Below are 16,111 nucleotides of genomic sequence, written 5' to 3'. Positions count from 1 at the left end.
AATTTATTAAAATTTTAGTTATATTTTCAATTACACCCATTTCGCAATGCTATGAACGCAAAAGCCTTAAGAAGAAAGCAGTTCGACTCTGCTTCGAATCGATGGGTAAATATTTCTCATAGAAATCCAGTATGATTTCCTCTATTTTAAAGCCGAATTTTTGGTACAGCACAACGGCGGGATTGGAGGCGGACACATGCAGCGTTATATCCTTTGACATACACGTCTAAAATATATTTGTTTTAAAGTTTCTTTCAATGACTCTTTAGAAATCTCCAGAAATGGTTTACCTGTATCAGATGATATAACATAAATGTGCCGATGCCGCAACGTTGCCAATTGGGGCGCACAGCCATAAAGGAAATGTATGCCTCATTGAAACCGACATCAGGTACGAGAAAACCACAACCCACCACCAACTTTTTGTAGAGTGCTACCACGCTGTAATCCGGATAGCTAAGGCATTCCGACACTAAGCAAACATAAAATAATGAAATATGTGTCAGAAGAAGAGTTAATTAAGGTCACAATTATCTTACTGTCGATACCAGGCCAGAAGGTTGTTTGTAGTAAAGCGTTTACTGCAGCAATGTGATTAGGACGCACATAACAGAAATCAATCGGTGAGCGAAACGGATACTCGCCATTCACTGTAAATTGCATTTCGCACATTAACTGTAAAGGAAATGTAAAAAAATCTTCTACAACTAAAACTCAAAAAAGTAGCAATATCAACAGTACCTTCAACCAAGGCGGCGCAATTTCCTTGTCTCTATAGATGAACGGATGTAAAATCCGGTGGGAATATGGCGATTCAAACATTTCGTAGTCGAAAGAACCAGCGATGCGCGCATAGAATGATTTGTATTTCTTTTCCGAAGTAAGTGAAATGAGCTGCAAAAATTAAAAGGAATCGAGGCTTAAACGTTTATAACCCATAATTTTTTCTCATTATTCAACATACCTGATACCGATCAATGATCTGGGCTTTGGCTTCATTCGCTAACAATTCGCTATTCTTGCCATTTATTTGATCGTCCAAGTTGAAAAGTGACTTTCCATGTTCACGCTTCCATTCACGTACACAGAGTTTTCTGTAGAATCGTCGCACATATGCCGGTATATCAATTTTGCATTTCTCTTCCATGTCAAATATTTTACGCAGCTTTTGTAAGAGTTCAATCTCTTCGTATTCGCTCATCATGGTTAAGCTGTAATTATCAGGATGGCTTTAAAATAAATATATTTATTATCTCACATTATACTGTATACCTTTCACTCTGCTGGAAGGGCTTCTTTTCAATGGTTTGATCTTCTGTATGATCTTCTGAAGCCTCTTCTTCTTCTTCTACCAACCATGGCCAATTCCGACGCGGTATTTTAGTAAAGAGACTGGGTTTGCAAACACTCATAGCGGCTGTACTCCGCTCAGGCTCATTATCCGACTCCGCATCGCGAACTGTGCCATTGTCCTTGCATGTAGCATCTTCATTTTCTGATTGCTCTGCTTCAGAATTTATCTCCTTCTTGATTGTTTGTTCTGTTTGGGATAACAATGGCTGCTCATCTACTGCGTTGTTCAAGTCTTTTTTTGGTGACTGCTGGAGCTGTTGAAAATTGGTGACTTGTACTATACGCGGTTGGTATTCATCGTCTTCATCGGCATCATTACTGTACTCAGATGGCGTTTGCATGGAATCTTCTTGAGAGCTGCGTTAAATTTAATACGTAATGACAAGATGTTTTATAAGAATTTAAGTACTTACAATTGTTCAGTGGAGCCCTGTGAGGCCAATTTTTGTTGATCTTCGGCATTGCAGAAACCTTTGAATTTATCAGCTATTGGCGCTTCCGTAGTGCCATTAGTGGCAACAGAATCATTGACATTGTTTTTCACTTCGACTGGACTGAGATTATTCAAGTTATCAGTGTGAGTTTCAAGGAGTGGAAGAAAATCATGTTTTTCATCTCCGCCAACGAGCGTATCTGTGGCAATATTTGGTAATGTACTGAATAGATCATAGTTGGCGAAACTTTCTGCCAAAAAGTCCATTAAGCTAGATTGTACAGTGTTAAGTGGTTGTTGTTGTTGTAAGTTTTTAATGTCGTCATCAACAATATTCAGCTGCTTGGCCACTTTAGGTGTGCGACCCATATAAGGGCTGTAGGAAAAATAAGAATTTAGCAAAAGGTTTCAAATATTCACAATCTAAAAGAATACATTGTACGACTGCAACCATCAGGTATAGGCGTCAAGTCATCATCTGAATCATTACGACGTCTACGCTTGTTTTCCTGTTGATCGTCAGCGCTATCAATATCCTCCAGTTGTTTTTTGCCACTGCGCATTTGTGAACGCTTCTGACTGAATTCTTCATCTGCAATATTATTTGAGTGTAATTAGTACAAGGTTCAAGGGATTTTATATACGAGAACTTACATTTTTTGTGAATCGCTTTTGGAGTCAAACCAGACTGAGCTAGACGCCACCAACCGGATTTTTGTATAGTTTCTTGACCGGATAAGAAAAACTCAGGGCTATAATGTGATAAGTTGCCGGAGATGGAACCGAACCAGTTTTTACGTCGCCGTCTACATAGAACCCATTTTATCAAATTTAATAATAATAGTATTCCTGATCAATTCATTTGCCAAGACTTACGTGCCAGGTTCCATGAGAAAATCCCAATTCTTGTTGATAAAACTAACGATGTGTGAGCGCCAATGGAAGAACCCATGATGACTGAGGCCTTTCGATTTCACAGATAAATTGTATAAAGTCAAAACCACAATCATGAACCAGGACAAACGCTGACGCACGAAATTCTCACGTGGTGTGGCTGTTTTGGCCGACATCGATGTAGACGGTGCATCGTTTTGCAAATTCATACAAGCCGCACAGGTGAAATCAAAGAAGACATCACCTAACAAATCGCCCGGCCGACACGTGCGTAAGCACTTTGCGTGCACTACAGACTCACATTCTATGCACTCGAGGAAATCCTCCTCTTCAGCCACATGCTGATTACAATAGGAACAATGCATTAATGTTTACCAATATTACAAGAAATATTTGTAACTTTTTTTAAAACAAATATTCACTATTTTGTTTAGAAGATCAGAAAAGCAATTGACGAATAAAACATCGCGAAGCACTTTGAAAGCACAGAGTAAAACAAAAACAGTTGTAGGGTTGCCGAACTCACATTTGTTTAGCATTAAATAATCTGTATCTTTTTTACTAACTTTAGTTTTAGTACTTTGGCATTTCTGTGGCACAGTTTAGTACTTTCTAGTTAAGCTCATCTTACATTAACGTGCAAATACATATATTTTATTAAAACTTACTTGTTTGATTTAAGAAAAGAAGAATCTTTGAAACTTATTTCAATACATATTTTGTTTTGTTAACATTCATTTAAGTGTCGAATAATTGTTACAATATTTTTTTATGAATGTATTCAAACAAAGGAAAAATACGTGAATTCAAAAAATCAGCTTCGTATTTACTAAATAATCAGTGTTATTGTTGAAATAATGCCTAGTGTCATAGTATATAATACCAATGCAGACAAACAAGTGCGAGACTTCAAGGAATTAGGTAACAGCCTTCGAATAACTAGACTTTTTGTAACTCAGAGCTTTGGTCCGCTATTTTTGTATTTCCTTATTTCAGCACCCGACGCTCAGGAACTAATAAGAGCAGCTATAGAGGCACGCCGTATGGCTTATTGTCCCTACAGCAAGTTTCAAGTAGGCGCGGCTATACAAACGGGAGATGGTTCAATTTACACAGGTTGCAATATAGAAAACGGTGCATATCCGGCGGGAATTTGCGCTGAGCGCACAGCTGCTTGCAAAGCGGTTAGTGATGGGAAGCGTGATTTCGTTGCCTGCGCAGTTGTGGCGCAGCAAGAGAGCGGATTCACCACTCCCTGCGGAGTATGTCGGCAGTTCCTAGCTGAATTTGCGATGCAACGAGATTTTGCGCTATATTGTGCCAAACCAGCTTGTCCGCCGCTACACGTTCTGGTCACAAGTATTCGAGATCTGTTGCCGCGCAGCTTTTCGTTTTTGGGAAATAAATAAATTGGTATAGTATTAACTGTAAAACTTTGGATGGAATATTTGAACGAATGTACTATATTTTTTTCTAAATATCAATGAACTTATTAACTTTTGAAAACGGTTACTAAACGCATTTTCATTGCACTATTTCAGTTTCCATATTTTTTTAATATGATTATTCTGATTGGAACAGACTTTTGCTACGGTAAGGCGGAAATGTGGTTGTATTGCGCTCCAACCGGAAATGTCAACTACGAATTTTATTTCCATGCTTAGCATATAGGTGTATGTGTTATTATGCATACAAATTATTGGTAAGAGGAAATATATCTTCTGAAAGATATCGTAAAGTCCTGAGCAGCTAAACGAAACTTTTCAATGAAATCACATCATCAATCATGCCGCACAGCATGTATTTACCCGCTCATATAAAACACACACACACACAAATTGACGCATAGTTGGCTGTTATCTTGATTTTCCAACGCTTTTGGTGGTGGCTCGTATTGTGCTCTCCGCACTTTCTCAGCAAATACGCGGCCGTCACATCTAATGTCTACACTTGTCTGTATTTGTTTATAGAGAAAGTATTGATAAGGCGAAGAGAACGCTCGAAGAAGAAAGAAACTACAAATAGCTTTTTATACTAATTAGTTTTTTGGCCAGAAAGGTGACTGCGAAACAGAATACAATTCATTCAGTTGGTGATCACACTTTGAAGAGAATATACGGAACGCGGCGCACCAACCTCGTAGATTTGCAAAGTTCGTTCGTTCGAAATTGTGCTCTTGAAATTTTAAAATAGATATTGAATAATATACCGAATTTTCCATAAAATGGACATATACCAGGTGACGGGTTTGAAGAAACCAGAAATTGTTGAACACATCGAAAAATACGGCGATTTGGGTGAGTGAATGCCTTCCAGCTGTGCAACTGTTGTTAATTGAGGGCTTGAAGTGAAACATTTGGCATTTACAACGCTTTTGCTATTTACCATATATGTGTATGTGTATGCATATATAAAGTAAAACCATATACATTCATTTGCAGATGAATCAACCAAAGAACTGATACAGGCTGCCGTGGCCGCACAGAAGAACGCCTATGCACAATACAGTAACTTCTATGTTGGCGCTGCTTTTCGTACGAAAGACAACCGCATCTTTGCAGGTTGTAACATCGAAAACGCCAGCTTCACGCCCACATCGTGCGCGGAACGCACGGCCATCAGCAAAGCCGTTACCGAGGGCTACCTCGAGTTTGTGGCTGGTGCAGTCGTGGCTTATCAAGAGGATGCCTTTACAACGCCGTGCGGCGTGTGTCGACAATTCATAATGGAGTTTGCGCCTAACGATATACCACTTTTCATTACGAAATCGCAAGTCAACGTTGAGAAGTCCAACGAAGATCTGGTGCTGGCGACATCCATTTACAATCTGCTGCCGCACGGATTTCGCACGTACAAAAAGAATTGATGCATTACATAACACAAAGACAAATATTTTAATCAATAGTTACTGTTTAATCATATCAAACTATGGACCTCACTTGCACCGTTATTGCTGACAATAATAATGGTTTAATGTATAAGTAAATTTAATTAGTAACTGGCAATAGCGAATAGCGTAGATGAAGTGTAATTTTATACTAAACGTAAATACACAAATACATATTTAATATTATTAATTAAAATTTACTTATTTAATATTTAACTTTTTGCATTTTTATCAACTTTTTTCGAAGTAACAATATTGGGTTATTCCCTAGCATAATCACGATTAATAATTACTGCTTTAACTCTCTGAATGCAATTCGTTTTATCGCCGATAAAAGGCGATAAGCGCTGCAAATTTATGGACTTGGAAACCTTGAACCCCAACGAATTCGTAATCTTAACCAAATTTCAAAAAATGAGATTGGTACCCAATTAAGTGGTTCAAAATTACAGGTAGTTATCTTAAAACACACATGCCAACAACTAAATAATTTAATAAAATAATTTATAATTTTGCTTTTCTAACTGTAAATATATAATAGTTTTCAGTTTAAATACCGTATCTGATTTGAAGCATTGGGTCATGTTATCGAGGTTTGCCTGTACTAAGAATAATAAGAATGTTATCATTCGAAGTAATAAATGTTTATGCTTCGATATAAAATAACTGGTATATCAAGGTTGCTCTTGTGTTTTTTTTTTCGCATATCAACATAGACCACAGTTCTTATTAATTCTTATTAATTTACTAGCTTCAATTTGTGAAAATGAATTTTAAGCATATTATTTCCGGTTATTGTATAATCAGATGACGTTTTTAAAACTAAAAATAACAACAAATATATATTTTAGTATAAAACCATATGATTTATTCTGAAGAAAATGTTTCTTAAATATAAGTATTTGCACATGGACTGGTTGGACTTTTCAGACATATTTCAGCGTGCGCTCACCGGAACCGTAAACTTTATACTCAGTAGCTTTCGCTGACGGTGTTACTGGATCGTATACCAGACGATTCTGTATGTGCGCGGATTCAAAGTCTATTGCACGTTTAATTGGCTCAATGTAATTGGCACGTACTTCCGTTGTCATGCCGGAATTGGGCACCGGTTGTACCGAGCTGGGGAACTCGCAGTGACGTTTTGGGCACTCCCTTGCCGCTTTGTCATCACACTGCGTGTCATCGCGTCCGGGGAAAACACGCTTGCCTTGTGTACTATAAGTCTCCCAATTCCAAAATGTTATGTTGTCGTGACGCGCCACGCTACCCATCAACTCATCGGGCGTGAAATGCACAAAGGCCAGACGTGATGTTGTTGCAGCTGGATCGAGGTATTTCGAGCAACTGGGCTTAGCACGATTAATCACCAGCTTAGAGGCAGCCACCGGGGTGGGTAAAGGTGTAGGTGTGGGCGGTGTAGGTACTGGTTGCGGATTCCAAAGGAAATCCTGATGCATAACGCTGCTGGCCGGACGCATTGGACGACTAATAAAACGCAGACGTCGATCTTCGTAATTCTTCATTTGTTGTACTTTTGGACCGAGCGAGGGATTTATCACTTTATTTGGGTCATCATACTGTAAACCAATAAACCGTAAAATACACATTTGCATTGCACGACACTATTCATATTTACTTTCCACGTATAATTCGCTTTGTAATCGCTCGTGCGCAATTTCTCCAAGGTTGGATCTGTACTATACGGTTTCGGTTCTTTGAATTTAGCATGCATATGGTTCCCCATCATGGTGTCGGTCATATAGACGTGACTGCGATAGGTGGAGGTGCGCATATCGTCCCTACACTCATCACTAGGCTTTTTGTAATCGATGAATCCAAAGTCGTTCATTTTCAAAACTCAATAATTATTATGAAAAATATTTACAAAGACGCAATAATACGATAAAATTGGAAAAACAAACGAATTTTGTTTGTTGCTGACAATAATGACAAATGTGGGAAACAAATACTTCATTACTTTTGAATTATTTTGTTTATGGTTGCTAGGGTACAGTGTACTTAATAATAATAATTTAATGTACATACGTTGCCAAAGAAATATATTTGGCTGATAATGTAAAGAGGTCAAGTGACTAATTTGTCCCTTTATTTTAAAGTGCGCAATACAAATACAAAGTGCTCCCGTTTACCGCTCAAGCAAATAATAACACACGCATTTCTTTACTAATTGCATTAAGAGCTTTGATAAGTTAGCCGCACTGTAATGCATATTGCTACATATTTCTTTCAAATTTTCATTTTTGTAATAAAACTTTAGTGGAATAATTTAAAGCAAATTAACTCACAAAATACTGGAAATACTTTTATTTGTAATCAAATAAATCAAGCACTTTGGAATGGTCTTAGAATGCAGCAGAAAAGTTTTCCACATAATTTCAAAAAATCGTACATAATTTTTTCTCAAGTTATTTCGTCATACAAAAATCAATACGTAAATTTGAATTAGAACAATAATACAATTTTTAGAAATACTTTAGCTGTATACATAATATTTGACATATTGTATATAAGTCAATATTCATAATTATTATGTGGCTGCTATATATTTTGCGTGGCATATATATACATGTATATATGTATGTAAATATGATGTATAAATGTATAAGGGTATTGAGAAGTATATAACAAGTACAAGTCAACAGTTCAGGCAATTTCCTTCAGCGCCAGTAGAGATTGGCGTAAATATTCGTATTGAGTGCGTGCGTGCTTGATCTCCAGTTCTGCTAGCTCAACCAAGCTTTAATAAAAAAGAAATATTATTTTTATTAAATGCCATATATTTATTTTATAAATACTATATATACCCTTTCTTGAAGGCCGCTACGCGCCGATTGCGAAATCCAACCAATTCCTCCTTTCCACATGCCGACATCGATTCGAATTTCTCACAAGCCTCTGCTTGCGCTGCTTCTGCCTGTTTTCAAAAGCAATAAGATAAAGAAAATGCATAAATTCAATTGATTAAATTTTCAAACAGTTAAAAGCTATAATTTTCAACTCTTTCAAGCATGCTTCGTGTTAATTATTGGTATTTGTGTACTAGATATTTTTGTGGTATTTGGTGCGGTTTTTAGTTTTTGTATTGTGGTTGTTATAATTAATAGGGATTGGCAATGCAAAACACACGAGACATTAGCATATATAAGTGATATGGCAACAATTATATGTATGTATATAAAATATGAGTAAAAAATAATACACCAAGTACCTCTTGAACATCCAAAGGCTGCATATGAATTCGTTGAAAGCAGTTTGTTTGGTTTTTGTATAGTTTGCATTTAAAAAGTGTGAATAGAAAGTTTGAATTTCAATATTGAACTAGTACAAAAAGTCATAAATAATTTAAACCGTGAAGTAATGAAACTATTGCGCGAGTAATATAACGACGAAATACATAATAGTACTGCACAAAATAACGGTGTATATATATATAAAAAAATGTAAAAATATAGCTAAACAGTGAAGGAGACTATAGAAATGCAGACTATATATAAAATAAATTAACATTATAATAGCAATTTAATAGGCCTATGAAAAGTAATTTATGAAATTAATGTTTTTGGCGAAATTTCTTACAGCATGTACGTCCTTATTTTTGGCACGCGCTTTCTCTAAATTGCGGTTAGCCGCCTCATATGCTGCTAAACAACGTAAACGACGAATTAAGAGCGCTTTCGCTGCATCGCTATCGCGCTGGTAGTAACGCAAAGTATCACCGAGCTTCAGGTCCTGATCGCTAGAGACGCGTGCTTCCAAGTTCTTAGAAATTAAATTTGAAATTATTTAGTAATATTATTTCGTTTAAATATAATATTATTCATTAATAGTGTCCGTACCTTAATTTTTTCAAAGATTTCCGCCGATTTGGCGCAAAATGTTTCCATGCTTCCCTTTTCCGCAGTCGAAAGTTGCATTAACGCATTTGAAATTTTTTGATGGCATTCACTGACTTCTTTGTGACGTTGCGTCATTTTCTCAGTGCGCACGGCAGCATCACGCAAATGTCCATGATATTCAATGAGAAATTGCAGTTCGTTTTCAAAGAAATCATTTACATCGCGCACTGTTGCACTCATTAATATTTCATCTGTAGTCTTTCCCAGCGATTTAACAAATCCACCGAAAATAGCCATTTTCTTACGCGGCTTGGCGCAGAGATCCTGGTCATACTCAAGGAACACTTTTAAATGCTGATCTACACGAAATACCGGATGGTTTGCCAGCCGGCGCAAGAAAACCTCATGCATGGCTACAGTTTTCTTGAAAGTGGCCAAGTATTCGCTAAAGTAAAGGAAGAGCGTTTAATAAAAAGAAATATATATTCAAATCGCGTTCAGCACTTACGCTTCGAGTTCCGATTTCATTTTCTTAAACTCCTCCTTTGTCATATTGCCCTCTCCCTCTCCAAGTCGCTGTAATTTTTCTCGTGAGGCATCGAAGTCAGGGCGTGGCGGGCAGGGTGGAATCTAATTGAGTAAAATTAGTTCAATACTTTCTTTTCAATATTTCTTTTTAAAACTTACAATATAACCAGCATATTCTTCATTTTCCTCGAAACGGTCGTGCAACCAAACAAATTCCTCGTGTTGGCGCACCACATTATTGTCCTGTTTAGCAAAACCCGGCAAAGTTGTGCGGGTGTGCACGGTAAACTTAACTTTATCTTTTTCACTTAAAGCGTCCGAAATTTCAACATGCAGAGTGTTTTCCGCCAGTGCAGCAGGCGTTATTGCTGATGAAGATGACTCAGAGGTGACGGTACCACTGCCGTTGTTTGTAGCAGTTGTTAAAGGATTAACGCCATCGCCTTCACGCTGTGCATTAGGAGAAGCAATTTCCATAACTGTTGGATTGTTGGTTGAGTTGCTGTTTTCTACGCCTAAGGGCGCTGATATACTTTTAGGCATATTATCAACTGTGGTTAAGTCATCCGTTCCGTCCTGTAAAATTAGAGTTTCGAGAAAATCAAGTTTAATTATTTCATTCTTATCAAGCACTGCCCCATTATGTAGAACTGCAATCGCTTTATTGTGTTTCGACAAATAAAACAAACAAAAGAAATTGATAAACGACCGCATAGCCGACCGAAATTAAAAAAAGGGAGGATGTCTTTGACTCATTCAAGTGGTCACTGATAGCAATTTAACGAAAAACATTTTTACTGAAAGTACTGCAAAAAGTATTACAGCAAAGGAATTAAATCAACACTTGTCTTACCATCATTTTCGGAATTTATTTCTAAGTTTTTCTACTATTCTAAATGGTACTAAACACAACAAATTTGTTATCTGAAAACTTCGAACGTTGCAACTTTCGGTATTACACTTTCTTCTCTGTTCGCCTATAATTATTTGATTACTTTTTTATTTTACAATAAATATAGTGAAAAGGAATGAGCGACAAGTTTTTGTTTGTGTCAGTTTTGCCGTCAGCTGTTCAGCGGTACAGAGATGTCAGTTATACCTATCATTAGAAAACCGGTTATTAAGAAAGAATTGTGAATTATAGGAAAAAAATTAACCCTTGAAACGCGCTCTTGAAGACTTTTTGAATAAATAAGGTAATATAATTTATTTAATAGTTTTTGTTTTACATTTCCTATTAAATATAATAAAAATAATGGCCTGTTGCAAACTCTGTGGCAGAAATTATGTATTTAAAATATTTTTTATAAAATAAAAAATAGATTTATTAATTATATATTTTTTGTGACGACATTTAGCATTTTGTTATTACACATTCTTACCTCTATATTTAAGAAAACACTTTGTAGGTTTACACTCTCAACGGCGCCACAGTTTCTATACACCGAATATCTTCTTAAACGGCCATTCGATGAATTTGAATGGGGTTCTTGACTTTTTTGAACAATATTACTATAAAAATTCAACATGGCTTCGTTGTTTAAACAAAAAATTACAAAATTTACGTATAACAATAATTATCAAACAATTATACAATACAACGTGTTACGACTGAAGTCAGCGAAAATTTCTACAGTACAAACGACTTCAAAGCATTTTCAACAAATAACTGTAAATTGAGTAAGTTGTAGGAAGTAAAATATGATAACTAAATTTGTTCAGTATATATGTTAATGTATTTACAATAATAAAAAAAAAATAGTTTGGGTATTCACGAAGAGATGCTAATGAAATTGATTAACTACTAGGTGTATGCAATTTTTAACGTCTGTATCAAAAATTAGAAAATTATTAAAAAATTAAATTAAGATTGACAATACGATAAAAGCATCCTATGCTTTCTATAATATTTCAGTATTAGAAATATATGATTTTAGTACTTTAACAGAAAATAATTTCAATTTAAAGCATTAATTTATTTATTACTATTTTTAAAGCTTTTGAAATTCCAACTAAAATGTTTTGAATATTCGCTTATAAAAATAAATAAGCTCTAATCTCTGCACCGAATATTTGTACTAAAAATTACTGTTTTGGCACACTTCGCCATCGATTTTTCCTCCTATCTTTTAGCTAAATTTTCACTATACTCGAAAATATCGCTGCCATTCATATTCAGTTTAGTTCAGTCCAGTCCATCGTGTATTTTAGTCAGCGGAAAACTTTACGTACACACCATACGAAAGTAAGTGGTTTTTGTGTCCACATTTTCCTTATTTCCCACTAGTTTTCCAATAAATAAAAGCCAAAAGCAACAAATTTAATACTTGTACTGCAATTTTGTAATATTTTTGCTTGAAGTAGTGTATTTTTTGTGGGTGAAAAATAAAATTAAAATTTGGTAATTTCCAACAAGTGCAATGGATGAAAAATTGCAAGTGCCAAATGGTGAAAAATCGAATTTTCTTTTGCCCAATTGCCAGAATTAAGAGCGCAAAAGAGCGAGCTACAGCCAAGAACAAAACGAGGAAGAGAGTGTGTGTGCGATGTAGAGTACGATGCGTATGCTTTCGCTGAATACATTTGTGTACATGTGAGGGGAGCGGAGATTTGGTTCAAATGCTTTGGCCTAATAATAATGACATTTAAAAAATGTGAATATACAATGAAGTACATGTACCTTTCTATTAATTTATGAATGCGAATCTTTAATTAGTACCTCAAGTGCTCTCTTAATGAAAATCTCTAATTTTGACATAAACCAACAAAAAGAAAAACATGACAAGTGGTGTGGTTGTGCGAGGGGAAAAATCGATATTCAAATATTACTCAATCCCTTTTAGTTGTTGTTATCCCAATTAAAATGTTATCTAAGGCTTTTCATATGAATATTTTGGAATCATGTTTTCCAGGAAATATAAAATATGTCGACTTTGAAGTGTTACCAAGACGAGGAACGAGAGTCTCAATATGGGCGCGTATACGCCGTTTCCGGCCCCGGTGAGTAATAGATTGTGAAATTATAACTGTCATGTTAATGTCATTGAAGTTGGAGACTTTTGAAATGGTTTATCATATTTTAGAATTTTAATGAGAAATAATCTAAAGCATAAGCATTTGAACAAACATCTTCATAATTATTTAATTTTATTTATTTATCTAGTTGTTACGGCGGAGCGTATGTCCGGTTCGGCTATGTACGAGTTGGTGCGTGTGGGCTATTACGAACTGGTTGGTGAAATTATTCGATTGGAAGGCGATATGGCCACCATTCAAGTGTACGAAGAAACTTCGGGCGTAACGGTTGGTGATCCGGTTTTGAGGACGGGCAAACCACTTTCGGTTGAATTGGGTCCTGGTATTTTGGGCAGCATTTTCGATGGTATTCAACGTCCACTTAAGGATATTGGTGAAAGCAGTGGCTCCATTTATATACCAAAAGGTGTAAATATTCCTGCGCTTTCGCGCACCGAAGCGTGGGACTTCAATCCGACAAATGTGCGTGTCGGTTCCCACATAACGGGCGGTGATCTTTATGGTATTGTGCATGAGAATACGCTTGTAAAGCATCGTTTGATTGTGGGACCACGTTGCAAGGGTACTGTGCGATATATTGCGCCAGCTGGTAACTACACAGTGGAAGATGTCATTCTGGAGACGGAATTCGATGGCGAAATCACCAAACACACTATGTTGCAAGTGTGGCCAGTACGTCAGCCTCGTCCTGTCACTGAAAAGCTGCCTGCCAACCATCCATTGTTCACAGGACAACGTGTTTTGGATTCTCTATTCCCTTGCGTGCAAGGTGGTACCACCGCCATTCCCGGTGCTTTCGGTTGCGGCAAAACTGTCATCTCACAGGTAAGATTTCATTTCCAAGTTGTAGAGTACTATTAATTATTTCTGTTGTTCCCAGGCACTTTCTAAATATTCGAATTCTGATGTCATTATTTATGTCGGTTGCGGTGAACGTGGCAATGAAATGTCTGAAGTACTTCGTGATTTCCCCGAACTAACTTGTGAAATTGATGGTGTCGTTGAATCGATTATGAAACGTACTGCACTGGTAGCCAACACCTCCAACATGCCTGTCGCTGCTCGTGAAGCCTCCATCTACACTGGTATCACACTTTCCGAATATTTCCGAGATATGGGCTACAATGTTGCTATGATGGCTGACTCTACATCACGTTGGGCTGAGGCGCTTCGTGAAATTTCTGGACGTTTGGCTGAAATGCCTGCCGATTCTGGCTATCCAGCCTACTTGGGTGCTCGTCTCGCCTCCTTCTACGAGCGTGCCGGACGCGTCAAATGCTTGGGTAATCCAGAGCGTGAGGGTTCCGTCTCTATTGTCGGTGCTGTATCGCCACCTGGTGGTGATTTCTCAGATCCTGTCACATCCGCCACCTTGGGTATCGTACAAGTGTTCTGGGGTTTGGATAAGAAATTGGCTCAACGTAAACATTTCCCTTCCATCAACTGGTTGATTTCCTACTCGAAGTACATGCGCGCGCTGGATGAATATTACGATAAAAATTTCCCAGAATTCGTACCACTTCGTACTAAAGTTAAGGAAATCCTGCAAGAGGAGGAAGATCTCTCTGAGATCGTACAACTGGTGGGCAAAGCATCGCTGGCTGAAACGGATAAAATCACATTGGAAGTGGCCAAATTAGTTAAAGATGACTTTCTACAACAGAATTCATACTCGCCATATGACCGTGTGTGTCCATTCTACAAAACAGTGGGTATGTTGAGAAATATGTTGGCCTTCTATGAGCTCGCTCGCCACGCTGTAGAATCCACTGCCCAGTCAGACAACAAAATTACATGGAATGTTATACGTGATGCGATGGGAAATATTCTCTACCAGCTGTCTTCAATGAAATTTAAGGTAATTTGGTTTGATCTCGTTATTGATTAATCTTTGTAGAAAGCAAAAGTAAATTAATATATAATTTATTTAATTTTATGTGATCACAGGATCCTGTTAAGGATGGCGAGGCGAAAATCAAGGCGGACTATGAACAGTTACACGAAGACTTACAGCAAGCTTTTAGAAACCTCGAAGACTAAATCCATGAGAATTAGGAGGCACAGCTTAAATACAAAGAATACATCCAAAGCCAAGTAATATAAAGTAAAGAATTTCGGTTTAAGCAAACCATCGATATATATATGTATCAGTTAATCCATTTAGCGTATAACTGACATATTTAAAGCTAGTCATTTCAACTAGTCATTACGTGTTTACGTAATATTTGTGGAAATAAACTTAGGATCAGTTTAAACATAAATATACAAAATAGTATTCACCCTTAATTTACCTCTTAATGTCCTTTAAGCAAGTGTTAATTGTATATCTTAAACAGTATAATGGGAAGAATGGTGAGCACGGAAACGGATCACCTGTGAAAGACGAACAATAACTAGTGGCTAATAACTAACAAATGTATAAGCAAACGAACCAAAGAAACTACAACTACAAATACAAATATTTACATACATATATGTGCATTAAATGAGCAACTGTTACCACAAAACTAAATAACTAAATTAATCAAACGAATAATTAATTAAAAAAGTGATTGTTATAATACATTTCAAAGAATTTGGCATAAATTTAATTTACGAATAATTCTTATACATTTGTGCGTCTCATGAATTTATGTATCTTTACAATGTTAAGACCAGTTAAATACTATTGAAAGAATTAATTTTTTTTTGCATTGTTTATTATCTGTAAATATTAAGACCTAAAGGGCACACAAATCGTCTTTAGTGTTTTTAAAAGCAAACAATTTTATTTGCTTTCCGTTTGACTGTTCTAGGTTATTTATTTATTGTAAAATAAACCAATTTACATAGAGATTAAAGCGAATGTTTATGCGTATGTATTATCCATGTTAATAAATAAAAAACAATAACGCTTACCAGTTTTTTAATTGATTTTAGGAAGGGTATCGGGGGAAAAAGAAATCAAGTCACTTTTATACCGCTTATTTTTTTAAATTAATGAAGTTCAATGAAAGTATTATTCATTAAGTAAATATACATATATATAGCTGTTAAATAATGAGGCAGCGAATATAATTTTTAGGTTATTTTTTTTAAATTCGTGATTTGACCTTCTGCGTAGTCCTATATAGAATGTGT

General features: G+C 36.3%; 6 protein-coding genes across 8 annotated transcripts; 3 read left to right on the top strand and 3 right to left on the bottom strand.

The window, feature by feature from the left end:
* Positions 1-3: 3 nt before the first annotated feature.
* Csrp2bp_2 (cysteine-rich protein 2-binding protein) lies at positions 4-3,148 on the bottom strand. Its single transcript, XM_011180373.3, has 10 exons — positions 2,663-3,148; positions 2,441-2,592; positions 2,222-2,378; positions 1,767-2,162; positions 1,273-1,710; positions 965-1,211; positions 742-894; positions 540-675; positions 291-472; positions 4-226 (listed from the first exon to the last, which is right to left on the bottom strand). The coding sequence occupies exons 1-10, from the start codon at positions 3,043-3,045 to the stop codon at positions 50-52; spliced, it is 2,421 nt and encodes an 806-aa protein (XP_011178675.2). The 5' UTR covers positions 3,046-3,148; the 3' UTR covers positions 4-49.
* Positions 3,149-3,406: 258 nt separating this feature from the next.
* On the top strand, positions 3,407-4,197 carry LOC105209771 (cytidine deaminase). Its single transcript, XM_011180372.3, has 2 exons — positions 3,407-3,601; positions 3,677-4,197. The coding sequence occupies exons 1-2, from the start codon at positions 3,538-3,540 to the stop codon at positions 4,087-4,089; spliced, it is 477 nt and encodes a 158-aa protein (XP_011178674.1). The 5' UTR covers positions 3,407-3,537; the 3' UTR covers positions 4,090-4,197.
* Positions 4,198-4,476: 279 nt separating this feature from the next.
* LOC105209770 (cytidine deaminase-like) lies at positions 4,477-5,783 on the top strand. Its single transcript, XM_011180371.3, has 2 exons — positions 4,477-4,977; positions 5,122-5,783. Exons 1-2 carry the CDS (start codon positions 4,905-4,907, stop codon positions 5,544-5,546), a joined length of 498 nt encoding a protein of 165 aa, XP_011178673.1. The 5' UTR covers positions 4,477-4,904; the 3' UTR covers positions 5,547-5,783.
* Positions 5,784-6,332: 549 nt separating this feature from the next.
* On the bottom strand, positions 6,333-7,557 carry LOC105209769 (uncharacterized). The gene is made up of 2 exons (XM_011180370.3): positions 7,207-7,557; positions 6,333-7,147 (listed from the first exon to the last, which is right to left on the bottom strand). Exons 1-2 carry the CDS (start codon positions 7,417-7,419, stop codon positions 6,494-6,496), a joined length of 867 nt encoding a protein of 288 aa, XP_011178672.1. The 5' UTR covers positions 7,420-7,557; the 3' UTR covers positions 6,333-6,493.
* Positions 7,558-7,880: 323 nt separating this feature from the next.
* On the bottom strand, positions 7,881-11,585 carry LOC105209768 (sorting nexin-32). Of its 3 annotated transcripts, none has more exons than XM_011180366.3 (8): positions 11,338-11,585; positions 10,115-10,531; positions 9,936-10,057; positions 9,428-9,872; positions 9,168-9,350; positions 8,800-8,817; positions 8,396-8,505; positions 7,881-8,328 (listed from the first exon to the last, which is right to left on the bottom strand). In XM_011180366.3, the coding sequence occupies exons 1-8, from the start codon at positions 11,482-11,484 to the stop codon at positions 8,235-8,237; spliced, it is 1,536 nt and encodes a 511-aa protein (XP_011178668.1). In that variant the 5' UTR covers positions 11,485-11,585; the 3' UTR covers positions 7,881-8,234. The 3 variants fall into 3 exon arrangements, with proteins under 3 accessions (XP_011178668.1, XP_011178671.1, XP_011178669.1); XM_011180369.3 differs by lacking the exon at positions 11,338-11,585 and adding an exon at positions 10,809-10,969; XM_011180367.3 differs by lacking the exon at positions 8,800-8,817 and having other exon boundaries at positions 11,338-11,584.
* A 477-nt stretch (positions 11,586-12,062) lies between these two features.
* On the top strand, positions 12,063-15,888 carry Vha68-1 (V-type proton ATPase catalytic subunit A). The gene is made up of 5 exons (XM_011180365.3): positions 12,063-12,200; positions 12,868-12,955; positions 13,119-13,816; positions 13,872-14,849; positions 14,939-15,888. Exons 2-5 carry the CDS (start codon positions 12,880-12,882, stop codon positions 15,029-15,031), a joined length of 1,845 nt encoding a protein of 614 aa, XP_011178667.1. The 5' UTR covers positions 12,063-12,200; positions 12,868-12,879; the 3' UTR covers positions 15,032-15,888.
* The last annotated feature ends 223 nt before the right edge of the window (positions 15,889-16,111 follow it).

Source organism: Zeugodacus cucurbitae, chromosome 3, assembly GCF_028554725.1.
Source record: "Zeugodacus cucurbitae isolate PBARC_wt_2022May chromosome 3, idZeuCucr1.2, whole genome shotgun sequence".
In the NCBI taxonomy this organism is placed as follows: domain Eukaryota; kingdom Metazoa; phylum Arthropoda; class Insecta; order Diptera; family Tephritidae; genus Zeugodacus; species Zeugodacus cucurbitae.
This window is presented reverse-complemented; position numbering and strand designations above follow the sequence as displayed.

Excerpts from the sequence above, each read along its gene's own strand:
- LOC105209769 (XM_011180370.3), bottom strand. The coding sequence starts at position 7,419 with ATGAACGACTTTGGATTCATCGATTACAAAAAGCCTAGTGATGAGTGT. Across the intron at positions 7,148-7,206 it reads AAGCGAATTATACGTGGAAA|TATGATGACCCAAATAAAGT; the intron begins GTAAATATGAAT and ends ATTGGTTTACAG.
- LOC105209770 (XM_011180371.3), top strand. The coding sequence starts at position 4,905 with ATGGACATATACCAGGTGACGGGTTTGAAGAAACCAGAAATTGTTGAA. Across the intron at positions 4,978-5,121 it reads CGAAAAATACGGCGATTTGG|ATGAATCAACCAAAGAACTG; the intron begins GTGAGTGAATGC and ends ATTCATTTGCAG.
- LOC105209771 (XM_011180372.3), top strand. The coding sequence starts at position 3,538 with ATGCCTAGTGTCATAGTATATAATACCAATGCAGACAAACAAGTGCGA. Across the intron at positions 3,602-3,676 it reads GCGAGACTTCAAGGAATTAG|CACCCGACGCTCAGGAACTA; the intron begins GTAACAGCCTTC and ends TCCTTATTTCAG.
- Vha68-1 (XM_011180365.3), top strand. The coding sequence starts at position 12,880 with ATGTCGACTTTGAAGTGTTACCAAGACGAGGAACGAGAGTCTCAATAT. Across the intron at positions 12,956-13,118 it reads ATACGCCGTTTCCGGCCCCG|TTGTTACGGCGGAGCGTATG; the intron begins GTGAGTAATAGA and ends TTATTTATCTAG. Across the intron at positions 14,850-14,938 it reads TGTCTTCAATGAAATTTAAG|GATCCTGTTAAGGATGGCGA; the intron begins GTAATTTGGTTT and ends ATGTGATCACAG.
- LOC105209768 (XM_011180366.3), bottom strand. The coding sequence starts at position 11,484 with ATGTTGAATTTTTATAGTAATATTGTTCAAAAAAGTCAAGAACCCCAT. Across the intron at positions 9,351-9,427 it reads AAATCTTTGAAAAAATTAAG|AACTTGGAAGCACGCGTCTC; the intron begins GTACGGACACTA and ends TTAATTTCTAAG. Across the intron at positions 8,329-8,395 it reads GTAGCGGCCTTCAAGAAAGG|CTTGGTTGAGCTAGCAGAAC; the intron begins GTATATATAGTA and ends TTTTTATTAAAG.
- Csrp2bp_2 (XM_011180373.3), bottom strand. The coding sequence starts at position 3,045 with ATGCATTGTTCCTATTGTAATCAGCATGTGGCTGAAGAGGAGGATTTC. Across the intron at positions 1,212-1,272 it reads CCCTTCCAGCAGAGTGAAAG|CTTAACCATGATGAGCGAAT; the intron begins GTATACAGTATA and ends TGATAATTACAG. Across the intron at positions 227-290 it reads TGTTATATCATCTGATACAG|ACGTGTATGTCAAAGGATAT; the intron begins GTAAACCATTTC and ends AATATATTTTAG.